General features: G+C 53.7%; 1 protein-coding gene across 3 annotated transcripts in view; it reads right to left on the bottom strand.

Moving 5' to 3' along the window:
* Positions 1–207: 207 nt before the first annotated feature.
* KCNJ5 (potassium inwardly rectifying channel subfamily J member 5) overlaps positions 208–10,286 on the bottom strand; it is a 29,586-nt gene continuing 19,507 nt past the window's right edge. For all 3 annotated transcript variants that reach the window (XM_006936792.4, XM_019811553.3, XM_045038520.1), the window contains 2 exons: positions 7,617–8,555; positions 208–4,456 (listed from right to left, as the gene is read on the bottom strand). In XM_006936792.4, coding sequence (XP_006936854.1) covers positions 4,134–4,456; positions 7,617–8,553 — 1,260 coding nt within the window. In that variant the 5' untranslated portion in view covers positions 8,554–8,555 and the 3' untranslated portion in view covers positions 208–4,133. The remainder of the gene's footprint in view (positions 4,457–7,616; positions 8,556–10,286) is intronic.

Raw genomic sequence — 10,286 nt, 5'->3', positions numbered from 1 at the left:
CTACAGGCTCAGCCCTGACTCCTGGTCTGGCTCTCCTCAATCCAGTGCCCTTCCCACCTGTGCCCACATTCTCACCTCAACGCTGGGCTAGATACTGACGCTGCATTTTTAGACTGATGAGAACAAGAGGACAAGTTTGCTTAAACCGGCAGTCACTTTGAATGGGAAACCAGTGGCCATCTATTTAAAATGGGAAAGAGTGCTCTGTAAGATCAAATCCACTTTATTGGATGAATTTTTAGCTGTGCAATGGTGTTCTCTTTAATAAGAAGATTGACAAATCTTACACAGGGGGAAAGAGATTTGACACAGCAGTTTAAGGAGATGTTGTTAGCAAAAAACAAGCTGAGCAGAATTAAGTGGCTTCTTCCAGAAAGCAATAATTCCCCGTCTAGTCTCTTTTCACAGCTCATTAATTCTCTAGGCATCAGAAAAAGGTGTCTCCCAATTATCCTGCCACAGGAGAACGATGCTGGTGGATGGAAGCGGACGGTCTACAGCACAGCACAGAAAAGTGGTGATCTGAAGAGGTGGGATGCTCCTGTTGCCGTGGCCACAGCTCAGGAGTCGCCCTGGAGGGGGGTGAGGCGCACCATGATGGCCTCTCTGTATTTGGGAGGGCTTGGCTCAGAGGCCCCTGCCTATCATTATCTGCGGCCTTGAGCAAACTAATTAACCTGTCAGCACCTCACTTGTCTCATTGGTAACAAGGGGTTACTAAGAGCTTCTCTGCAGTGTTTGCAAATGAAGTGCGATCATCCAGGTGAAGTGCCTCATCCACTGGGCGCATAGTAGGTGCTCAGTAAATGGTGTATGTGCAGAGATGCGTTCAGGGCATATTCTTAGAAGACAACAGGCAGATGGTTTTTGTGTGTGTTTTGTTTTGTTTTTGCTTTTGGCAATTTCCGTACAAAAATTTCAAGTTTCTGTGGCTCTCAACTCACATGAGACACATGGTTGAGGCAGGCTGGAAAGCAGGGCACGGGATAAATAAGGTGAAACTAGGTGCCCAGTTGTTATAGGTGGTGAGCAAGGAGGGCTCTTGCCAGGCAAGACAAGGGCTTCTTCCTCTCCAGCCAGGTCAACTGCTCAGGCCAGGATCTAAAGACAGCGGAAGGGAATGACAGGAAGTGGGCTTTGACTGCACAAGGGTGGCATCTGCAGGGAACGGTCACGGGCAACACCCATTCTACCTGGCCTGAGAACAGGGTCAATGGGCAATGCTGTCCACACCTATCAGGTGTCAGATTCATGGGGAGAGGAGAATTAGTGGGAATGTAGCGTCCTCTGAGTTCTCAGGGGCTCCTCCCTTATAAGGGGTGATTTCAGAAAGGAAGGTCATGGAAGCTAAGGCAAGAAGTTAGCTCCCAATGCCTCAGGGTCTGACCTGTGGGATACCGCTCTGGGATTTGGGAGGTGCTGAGGCCTATGGGAATTACCAGTGGGCGTGCCTGACAAACTGGCTTAACTCAGCTGTGTGGCCCTTCAGAAGTGATGGGCAGGCTCGGAGCCGTGTAGCTAAGGGCTGTGATCCACACATGGCTGGTGTGCAGGTGCAACGTTTATAAAGTAATCCACCGAAGGTCTGGCCCCCACCAGACTCGACATTTAGTAAGTGCACGCTTACACGAGAACTTCCAGAAAATGATTTGAAGAATGTTTCTTAGGTGTACTGAGTGGTCACGAAGAAGGATTTCCTTGAGATATGAAGGGCAGTCAGTCTTCCTGCAATTGAATCTTCATGAGAGAAGGCAGCGAATATGCACACTGGGATTGGTATCTGACTAATCGGGGAGCTTTGGAAGAGGACCGCATTGATCTCATTGGCTTCTGCAGCCTCGACGGCTTCTGTAGTTGGCTGAGACATGATACGGCCCCGGGTTCATGGAGGCCATGCAGAGTTAGCTAGCAGGAGACTGGCTCACTCGGCCCAGTGGGGGAGGTTTTAGAATTGGAGATGGAGGCAGGTGTGAAGCGGGCCCCTCCAGTCCAGCTGCAGCGTTAGCTTCACCTGCGGTGCCCCCCTTCTTAGCTGCCTCACCGAGGGCTCTAACACGCAGGCACTGATGGGTATTGACTAAGGCCAGTTTTAGGTCTGGTGAGGGGGGTTGAGGAAATAGCCCCGCTGTGCAAGCCCTGGACCTGACAGGCCTGGGGTGAGGCCTGGAGCCCACCCGAGAGTCAAGACATCCCATCTTAGTAACGAACTGCATGCCTTAGATTCCTGATAGCATGCAGTTCCCTGCTGGGGTGCTTCCCCTTTCCGTGGGGGCAGGATTCTAGTGCATTCCCCCATTCCCTCCAAGACCTGCCTCACCACAGAAAAATGCTTGGAACCGGGATTCGGCACCATGCCCCTGGCAAGAAGACCCCCCCACTCCCCCAACCCCTTGCCGGCCCTGTCCCTGTGCCTGCTCTCAAGATGGAGTCCACATACCCAAGCACAAGAATCCCCTGCCTCTGAGTATGGCGGCCCCACAAGAGGCAGTTCCCCATCCAGGCTGCCTGCCTCCTCCTTGCACACCAGCCCAGCCTGAGGGGATGTGGGCCTGAGAGCCCAGAAGTCGTTCCCTTTGCTCCGCCTTAACTTTCTGCCTCACCATGGCGCTCCTCTCTCTTCCAGGGAAGGTGCCTCAGAGTGGGCAGGAACGTGCTTCCATTCTCAAAGGGCAGCTGAGGGCTGTGAAAATCATAATTCTGCAGCCAGGGAGCATTTGAAATCTCTCTCCAGGTCCAGGGCAGCCTCTCAGGAGCTTGTCTGCCTCGACACGTGTCAGCAGCTGTGCTTCATGGACCTGACCATCTGCCCCGTCTGCCCGCCCTCTTCCTGTGCCGCTAAACTGGAAAAGAAAACCTCCGGAAGTTGTCCTTTTGAAGGCCCTTCTCTGCTGTTTTCTCTCTTCAGGTTCCCCGGCTCCCTGATTCTCCCACTGATTGCCCTCGCCCCACGTTTCCTTCCCTTCCCGTCTGCCCCCTGGGCCTCATTCCTGCTCTCTGGGCCCAGCCTACGGGGAGGAGGCCCAGGGGCTTCTCAGCTGGGCTGGAAGGTGAGGCCTCCCGGGTTCCCCCTCTTTGTGCTTCACAACTGCCTCCCCTCAGGTAAGGGCGCTGAGCCCGAGGTCAGAGTGTCTTGGCAGTGATTGGCGCTGATTCTCATTTTAAAATTTTAATTGCTTGCCTCTCTGGTTTTCCTCCCCGCTCCTGGTTTCAGTCCTGACTGGCTCATCTTGCGCTGGAAACTCCACTCTCTCCCTGGATCTCACCACAGGCTGAGACCGTGAAAGAAAACTACAGTGAAGGTGATAGGTACTTTGTGATTCTTGGGCCAAGAGTGCGAGAAAAGAACCAGCCACTGGGTTCTGCCTTGGGCGGGAGCTGTGGGGCACAGTACGATGGGGAATGGCCAGGAAGTGGCCCGTGACAGCTGTACATGAGCTCGTGGGTGTGCTGGGTGGCCCAGGCCAGCTTCTGAGAGTTACTTCCAGGAGACCAGGTATCTGGGAGGCTACATGTGACACGCAGAACACAGCAGAGGAAACACAGAGGAGGACAGACCATCAAGGACCTTGTCCTCTGTAGCTCTCAGAAGGTGGACACTGCTCTGGGAGTTGGAAGGAATCGCCTGCGTGATGTGGATGGACCTTAACCCATGAGGTCTGTGAACCTAGCCCACGACCAGGGGTGTGAGCTTCCAGGGGGGCAGAATCTCCCCGCCCAGAATCCACAACAAGCCTCAGGGTGGTAGGGATGAGGGGCGAGGGGAGCTGCTGGGTGGTCTGTGAGATCCAAAGAGGGGGGTGATCCCGGCCAGCCGGCAGAGAGAAGTGTGTGTGAAGACAGAGGGCCCTCTGTAACTATCATTGTGGGGAAACCCATCCTGCCGCCAGGGCTGGCAGAGGCCGGGAGGGAAGAGGCAGCATTGCCACAGGGGCCCAGGCCACAGGCCCCCTACTCAGGAAGGCCTGAGCTGGGAGATGCCGGGCCTGGACATACTGTTCCTCCCCATGGAGCCTTGATGGCCCCGGGGCCCCCCAAACAGCACAGTCACATCATTCCTCCTCCTCCCCCGGCTCCGTGGCAGGTGCTGTGCCCCTAGAGGCCAGCGAGGGGAGGTCGTGGGGACGGTACCGTCCTCACACCGAACCCGTGTTCTCCCGGGACCCACCCAGGCCCTCGGGCCCATCCTCTCCCTCCTGCTCGGCCTCTGTATCGAGCTCCGTTTCAGCACAGCCCCCCGGCAGGGGTGGGCTAGGGAGATACTGGAGGAGCCGGCCTTCCCGCCTCATTTCTGCCAGCTCCTTGGCACAGCAGCTGGGCGTGTTGGTCTCGTAGGTGTCATGGAAGGTGTTGTAGTCCACCTCGTAGAAGCCCTTTTCCAAGGTGAGGACTGGTGTGAATCGGTGGCCCCAGAGCACCTCTGTATCCATGTAGGAGCTCCGTGCCTGGCAAGTCATACCTGGGGGGAAAGAGGGCACAGGTGTGAGGACTAGCCGCATCCATCATCCATCGTCCAGCCAGCATTTGTGCACCTCTACTTGTGCTGAGCACGTTGGAGATGTAAAGCCGAAGAAGGCACAGCCCTCGCCTTGGGGGAGCTCCCCGGGTGGGGGCGGGTAGAGGCAGAAAAGTAGAAACCAACATGTGAGATTCTGGAGTAGGTTCCTAGAGACTGGGGCAGAAAATGCTGGAACAGACAGAGCCAGTGACATGCATTAAGGTCTAGAAGACTGAGCTACAAAAGAGGCAGGAAAAACGTCTGAACAAAGATAAATACAGAGTGAGTGAATGTTGAGAGACTGACAGGCATGTAGGACACACAGGGATTGTTTGGGGGTAGACACATATGGGCAGAAGCCTCTCTCTCTCTCTCTCTCTCTCTCACTCATGCACACACACACACACACACACACACACACACACACACACCTTGGCTCCTCGACTGGCATGCTCCAATGCCTCCATTCCCTGTCTGCTCAGCCCTTGCATGCTTATGTTATTTTTAGGTGTCGCTTTTTCTCCAGGGAGGAGAGCAGCTTTGTTTATGGATGAGGAAGCCTCTGTGTTTGGGGTCACAGGAAAGCAGCTTTCTGACATTTAATCTTCCGGTGGCTTGCGCTCTTAACTGAAGAAGAAGCCCTCTCCAGCTCACGGGGTCTCATGCACACCTAACCCAAGTGAAAGGCCGCTTCCCACCCATTTGTACTCCAGTGCTGGGTACCCTCAGTGCACCCCACACACCGTGGGCTTGCAGCCCGCTCTCTGCTCCCGGGGTGCTGCCTGGGCCGGGCCTTTCCATTCTGTCGTCCCCTGTCACGGCCCAGAAGAGGGGCAGAGGCCTGAGCTGGGCACTGACCAGCCTAGACCCGGGCCAGATGTCCGCAGGCTCGGGGGGCCTTGGAGAAGACAGCAGTACAGGACATCCACGGGGGCCTTTGGGCCGCATCTCCTGGGGCCCTCCCCTTGGGATGTGGCGGGGGGCCACCCTGCAGCTAGAGAGCCCACCTGTGTCCCTGATCTGGAAGGAAAAGACGCCCTTCTAGGTGCCAGACACGGTGCTGTACATAGGACACTCGTGTAATCGCTTCATCCCCCCCGGCCACCCTGTGAGACGGATGGCACTCGTTTCGCTGACAAGTTAACAACTTGCCCACACTCACGCAGGCTGGTTGTGGCAGAGCTGTGCCAGTCAAAAACCCGCCTGAATCCACGGCCCGTGCCTGGCTCCGAGAGTGTGGCGACTAAGACGTTAAAGTCACGGAGAGGAGAACAGGTGTGGGTGGGAGCTGTCCTCCCCTGGTCTCCCCGGGACTCCCTGTGCTCATGGGAGGGGAGGAGGTCAACCAGGTCGGGCAGGTCACCTGCAGGCCACTGATTCTGAAGGATACCCGAGGGGTGGAGAGCCAGTTCGGCTGGGTCGACACCTGATCCCTCCATGGCAGGTGGGAGCAAAGGCATGAGGGCAGTGTAGGGCATAACTGTCCAATGTGTCCCCACCTCTCTGACCTGGCCCCTCCTTTGTGGTCCCAGAGTGGAGCTCCTCCTCCAGAAGCTCAGCCCCTGTTCGGATCCCCAACCCAGCACCGAGGGCAGTGTGGCCTGTAAGCCCCCCTCCCCCTGCTCTGCTGTAGGCTTCCTGCGTCCTGACTGTCCTTGGCCCCAGGGGCTCCCTCGGCTGCCACCATATGCTGTCTGGCCAGGCTCCAGCCCCCAGCAGATGGCCGAGCAGCCCCCCCCGCGCCCGTCCCTGGAGCCTGTTTGCACCCCCAGCCAGCTTCCCCAGGCTCCGTCCAAATGGGAAGGTTTGTGAATGCCCCGTCTGAGTTTCCCACCCAGCCACCAGCCTCCGAAAGGTGAGGAAGGCTTGTCTGGCCATCTTTGTGACAGGCCGCTGAAATTCTGGGAGGCGATGTGGTGCGGCAGACAAAACTCTGGATCTGTAAGTGGAATACCTGACTATGAACACCTTCTGTCTGCACGAAGCTGTGTGACGCAGCATCAATGTCTGCTTAGACGGGACTGGAGTGACCCTGGGGTGCTGTGGCGACAATTAGAAAACTACTTATCATTCCGAGCCTGAGTGCGTTTTCTCCGAGTGCTTCGTCTACTGGGTGAAAAGAAGAGAAAAGAAGGCAAGGAGAGGAAAAGAAAGAAGAAGCAGGGTGCAGGGTTCTGCCGGAGGGCTCCTCACCCCAGGAGGTGTGGCAGGGGTGGTGGGAGTGGGGGCTCGTGCTCCCTGGAGCCCCCGCACAGAGGCCTTGGCCTTTGAGGAAGGGCTACCAGCTGCCTGTGAGGGTTCACAGCTGAGCAGGGAGGTGCCAGACTGGCCACGAAGAGGGCGTTTGCGTGGGGTGTAGATACCCTGTTTTCGGCTCGCCCCGTGTTCACTCAGCTGGCCTTCCGCAGGGAAGCTTATGGACAGGCTTCTCCAGAGGGGGGCCAGCCAGAAGAGCTGCTCCCATGGCTCTGGGGCATGGGCCTCTCTCCCAAAACAGGATCCTGTGACTTTGGGAATCCTTGTGTTTGGGAAATGCCACACCGGAGCCTCTTCTCACAGAGTGACCTGCAGCACGGGGAGACACCGTCAAGTCCTGCTGTAAAGAAGCCAGGGCACCCTGTTTGACTGTATTTCTTCAAGTTCTCTGGTCACAGAACTCTGTTTGGGTAGACATGTGCTCCAGGATGGGGTGGGGCAGCGTGGCCTGCTGAAAGCGAGGGCCAGCTTTGAGGCCCCCTGCCTTCACAGGCATCCTGGCTCTTTGACTGGCTCTTGGACAAAAAGTAGACCAATGGCCTTCCTGTCTGTGCCTCTGTTTCTTTATCTGTAACTTAAGGACCATCATCTCACAGGAGGTGGGAGGGCATTAAAGGCAATATGATACGTTGAAAGTTTAGAACTGCGTGGGGCAATCGGAGGGTTCAGTGAACATTAGCTGTTGCTACTCCCTCTTGAATACTCCCTCTTGAATACACCCCTCAGGTCACACCGTTAGAGACTGGGCTGGCTGAGTGTGCCATCCCAGGATTCTTAGGCACCAACCTCCACCTTCTAGTCCTGGTGACCTAAGCTCCCAGGCACGTTGGAAGGTTCCGTGGCCGAGGAAGATAAAGTGTCTTACCTGTTGCCTCCACCATCCCTTCTAGAATGACCACGACTTCAAACTCCTCCTGATCCAGCTGGGCCCGAGACATCTCCCAGAAGGGGCTCTTCTCATTTATCTCGTGGGAGATGATGAGCGGAGACACCAGGAAGAGACGGTCATCCCCAGTGTCGAAGCCCACGTTAATGTCCGTCTGGTTCAGGGGGATGAACTCCCCTTCTTTGGTCTGCCGGGACTTGATGAGTTTGGCGCGGATGGAGGCCTCCACAATGTGGGAGTTGCGAAGGTCACCCACCCGGAACATGAGGCAGAGCTTCTCGTCCCGCATGGAGATGACCGCGTTGTTGGAAAACATGAGGGTCTCTGCTCTCTTCTTTGGCTGACTGATCTTGACAAACATGCACCCCACCATGAATGCATTGACGATGGAGCCAAGGATGGCCTGGACCAAGAGGAGTATGATCCCCTCTGGACACTTCTCTGTGATCACCCGAAAGCCATACCCGATGGTGGTTTCAGTCTCAATGGAGAACAGGAAGGCAGACACAAAGCCACTGAGGTTTTCAACACAAGGAATCCAATCTTGGTCACCAACGTGGTCCAGATCACCTCGGATATAGGCAATCAGCCACCAAATGAAACCGAAGAACAGCCAAGTGATGGTGTAGACCATCGTGAAGACAAGCAGGTTGAAGCGCCATTTGAGGTCCACCAGGGTGGTGAAGAGGTCGCTCAGGTACCGATAGGTTTCTTGGACGTTGCCATGGTGGACGTTGCACTTGCCACTCTTTTCCATGTAGCGCTGGCGGGGCTTCTTGCCTTCTGCCAGCAGACGGGTGCGGTCTGTGGCAATGGGGATGTAATCCCGGGCCTGTTTGGGAATCTTCTTAGGGTCCCTGGGAGTGACTCCAATCTCCATATCCTGGTTCATAGCATTCCTAGAATCGCCAGCCATAGCTGGGATGCGTGGAGTTAAAAAAGACATCATCAGTGAAGTGGACTGTTCTGATTCACAGAAACACAAGCCTTCAAGGTCACCCTTGCTTCTGGGTTCTCAAAGGCCCCTCATCTGGTATACAGTAGACCCTACTGTGGCGTTCTCAAGGGCAGGGACCATGTTTTCTTATATTACCTGCTTGTATCCCTGGTGCCCACTACAGGTTCTAGCATATAGTAGCAGCTCAATAGTTGCTTGCGGAAGGAAGGAAGGGAGTAAGCGAGGGAAGTGGGAGGGAGGGAGGAAGGAATAGTTGTTTGTTGGATGAGTAAGTATGCAGGTGCAAACTGCACATTGTGTTGAAGGGATTTAAAGATATGTGGGAGCAATTTAAAAAATAAAATCACAACAATTTATTAAGTGCCTGCTACAGTCCATGCATTACACATGGACCATCACTTGTTATCACGACAACTGGTTGGAGTTGGAGCGTGGGGTCTCACTGTTTGCTTAAGCGTCTATTTATTTCTAATAGTACCCCCCCCATTAGAATGTAAGCTCCGCATGGGCACAGTTGTGTCTGTTTTGTTCCCTCATACATTCCAAATACCCAGAGGCTAGCCCAGAACATACTGTATCCTCAAAAAGTACTTATTGGATAAATGAATAAATAAATAAATAAGAAAATAGAGTCCCAAAGCAGTAAGTGATTAAGTGCTACCTGGGCCACCAAACATATATGTAGGGGAGCTGATAATCTGGATTCTTGATCACTGGGCCCAAAGTCTGTGTTTTTTTCTTTTTATCTCCCTGTCTCCTCTCTTTTTGTCTCAGATCTCAGCAGCAGACAGAAAGGAAAAGGCAGTGGGTGTCGGGTTCACCATGTGGTCACTCCTCCCATCTGAGTGGGGAGTGCTGCCTGAGCACTTAGTAATATGACAAATTGCAGTGTAGACCCACCATTAAAAATCTTGACACAGTAATTCTGTGGCCTCTAAAAAACTGAAATGGACAGGACATTAATGCCCCTAAGGTTTTCAAAAGGGATGCAAACTTTTATGTGGAATCAAAAAAGAATGCATGAAAACCAAACTCACAGATACAGAGAACAGATACAGGGGCAGCGAAATGGGTGAGGCGGTCAAAAGGTACAAACTTCTGGTCGGAAAATAAGTCCTGGGGATGTAATGTACAGCATGGCGGTTACAGTTAACAGAAAGATGCTAAGGGGGCGAGTCTTCAAAGTCTTTGTCAAGAAAAACAATTGTAACTACACGTGGTGATGGATGTTAAGTAATTGTGGTGATCGTTTTGCAATGTATGCATCTATCAAATCATTGTGTTATACACCTGAAACGAATACAATGTTACATGCCAATTATCTCAGTAAAATATCTCAATATTTTACTCAAATATCTCAAAAAATAACTTTCAGAAAGGGCTGTGAAATGTTTTTGGAAGATATGCCATACTTTAAAGAAACATCTAGATACCTGTAATAGTCCGCTATTTTTCGGATATTCTGTCCCCTTGCATTTAAAATACTTTAAGGGGCATCTGGGTGGCACAGTTAAGCGTCTGACTCTTGGTTTTGGCTCAGGTCATGATCTCATGGTTTGTGAGTTTGGGCCCCACATCAGGCTCTGTTGCTGACGACATGAAGCTTTCTTGGGATTCTCTTTCCCCCTCTCCCTGCTCCTCCCCAGCTCCCTCTTTCTCTCTCTCTCTGTCTCTCTCTCTGCCTCTCTCTC

This window comes from Felis catus, chromosome D1, assembly GCF_018350175.1.
Source record: "Felis catus isolate Fca126 chromosome D1, F.catus_Fca126_mat1.0, whole genome shotgun sequence".
Classification (NCBI taxonomy): domain Eukaryota; kingdom Metazoa; phylum Chordata; class Mammalia; order Carnivora; family Felidae; genus Felis; species Felis catus.
The sequence above is the reverse complement of the archived record's forward strand: the minus strand, read 5'-3'. Positions and strand labels throughout refer to the sequence as shown.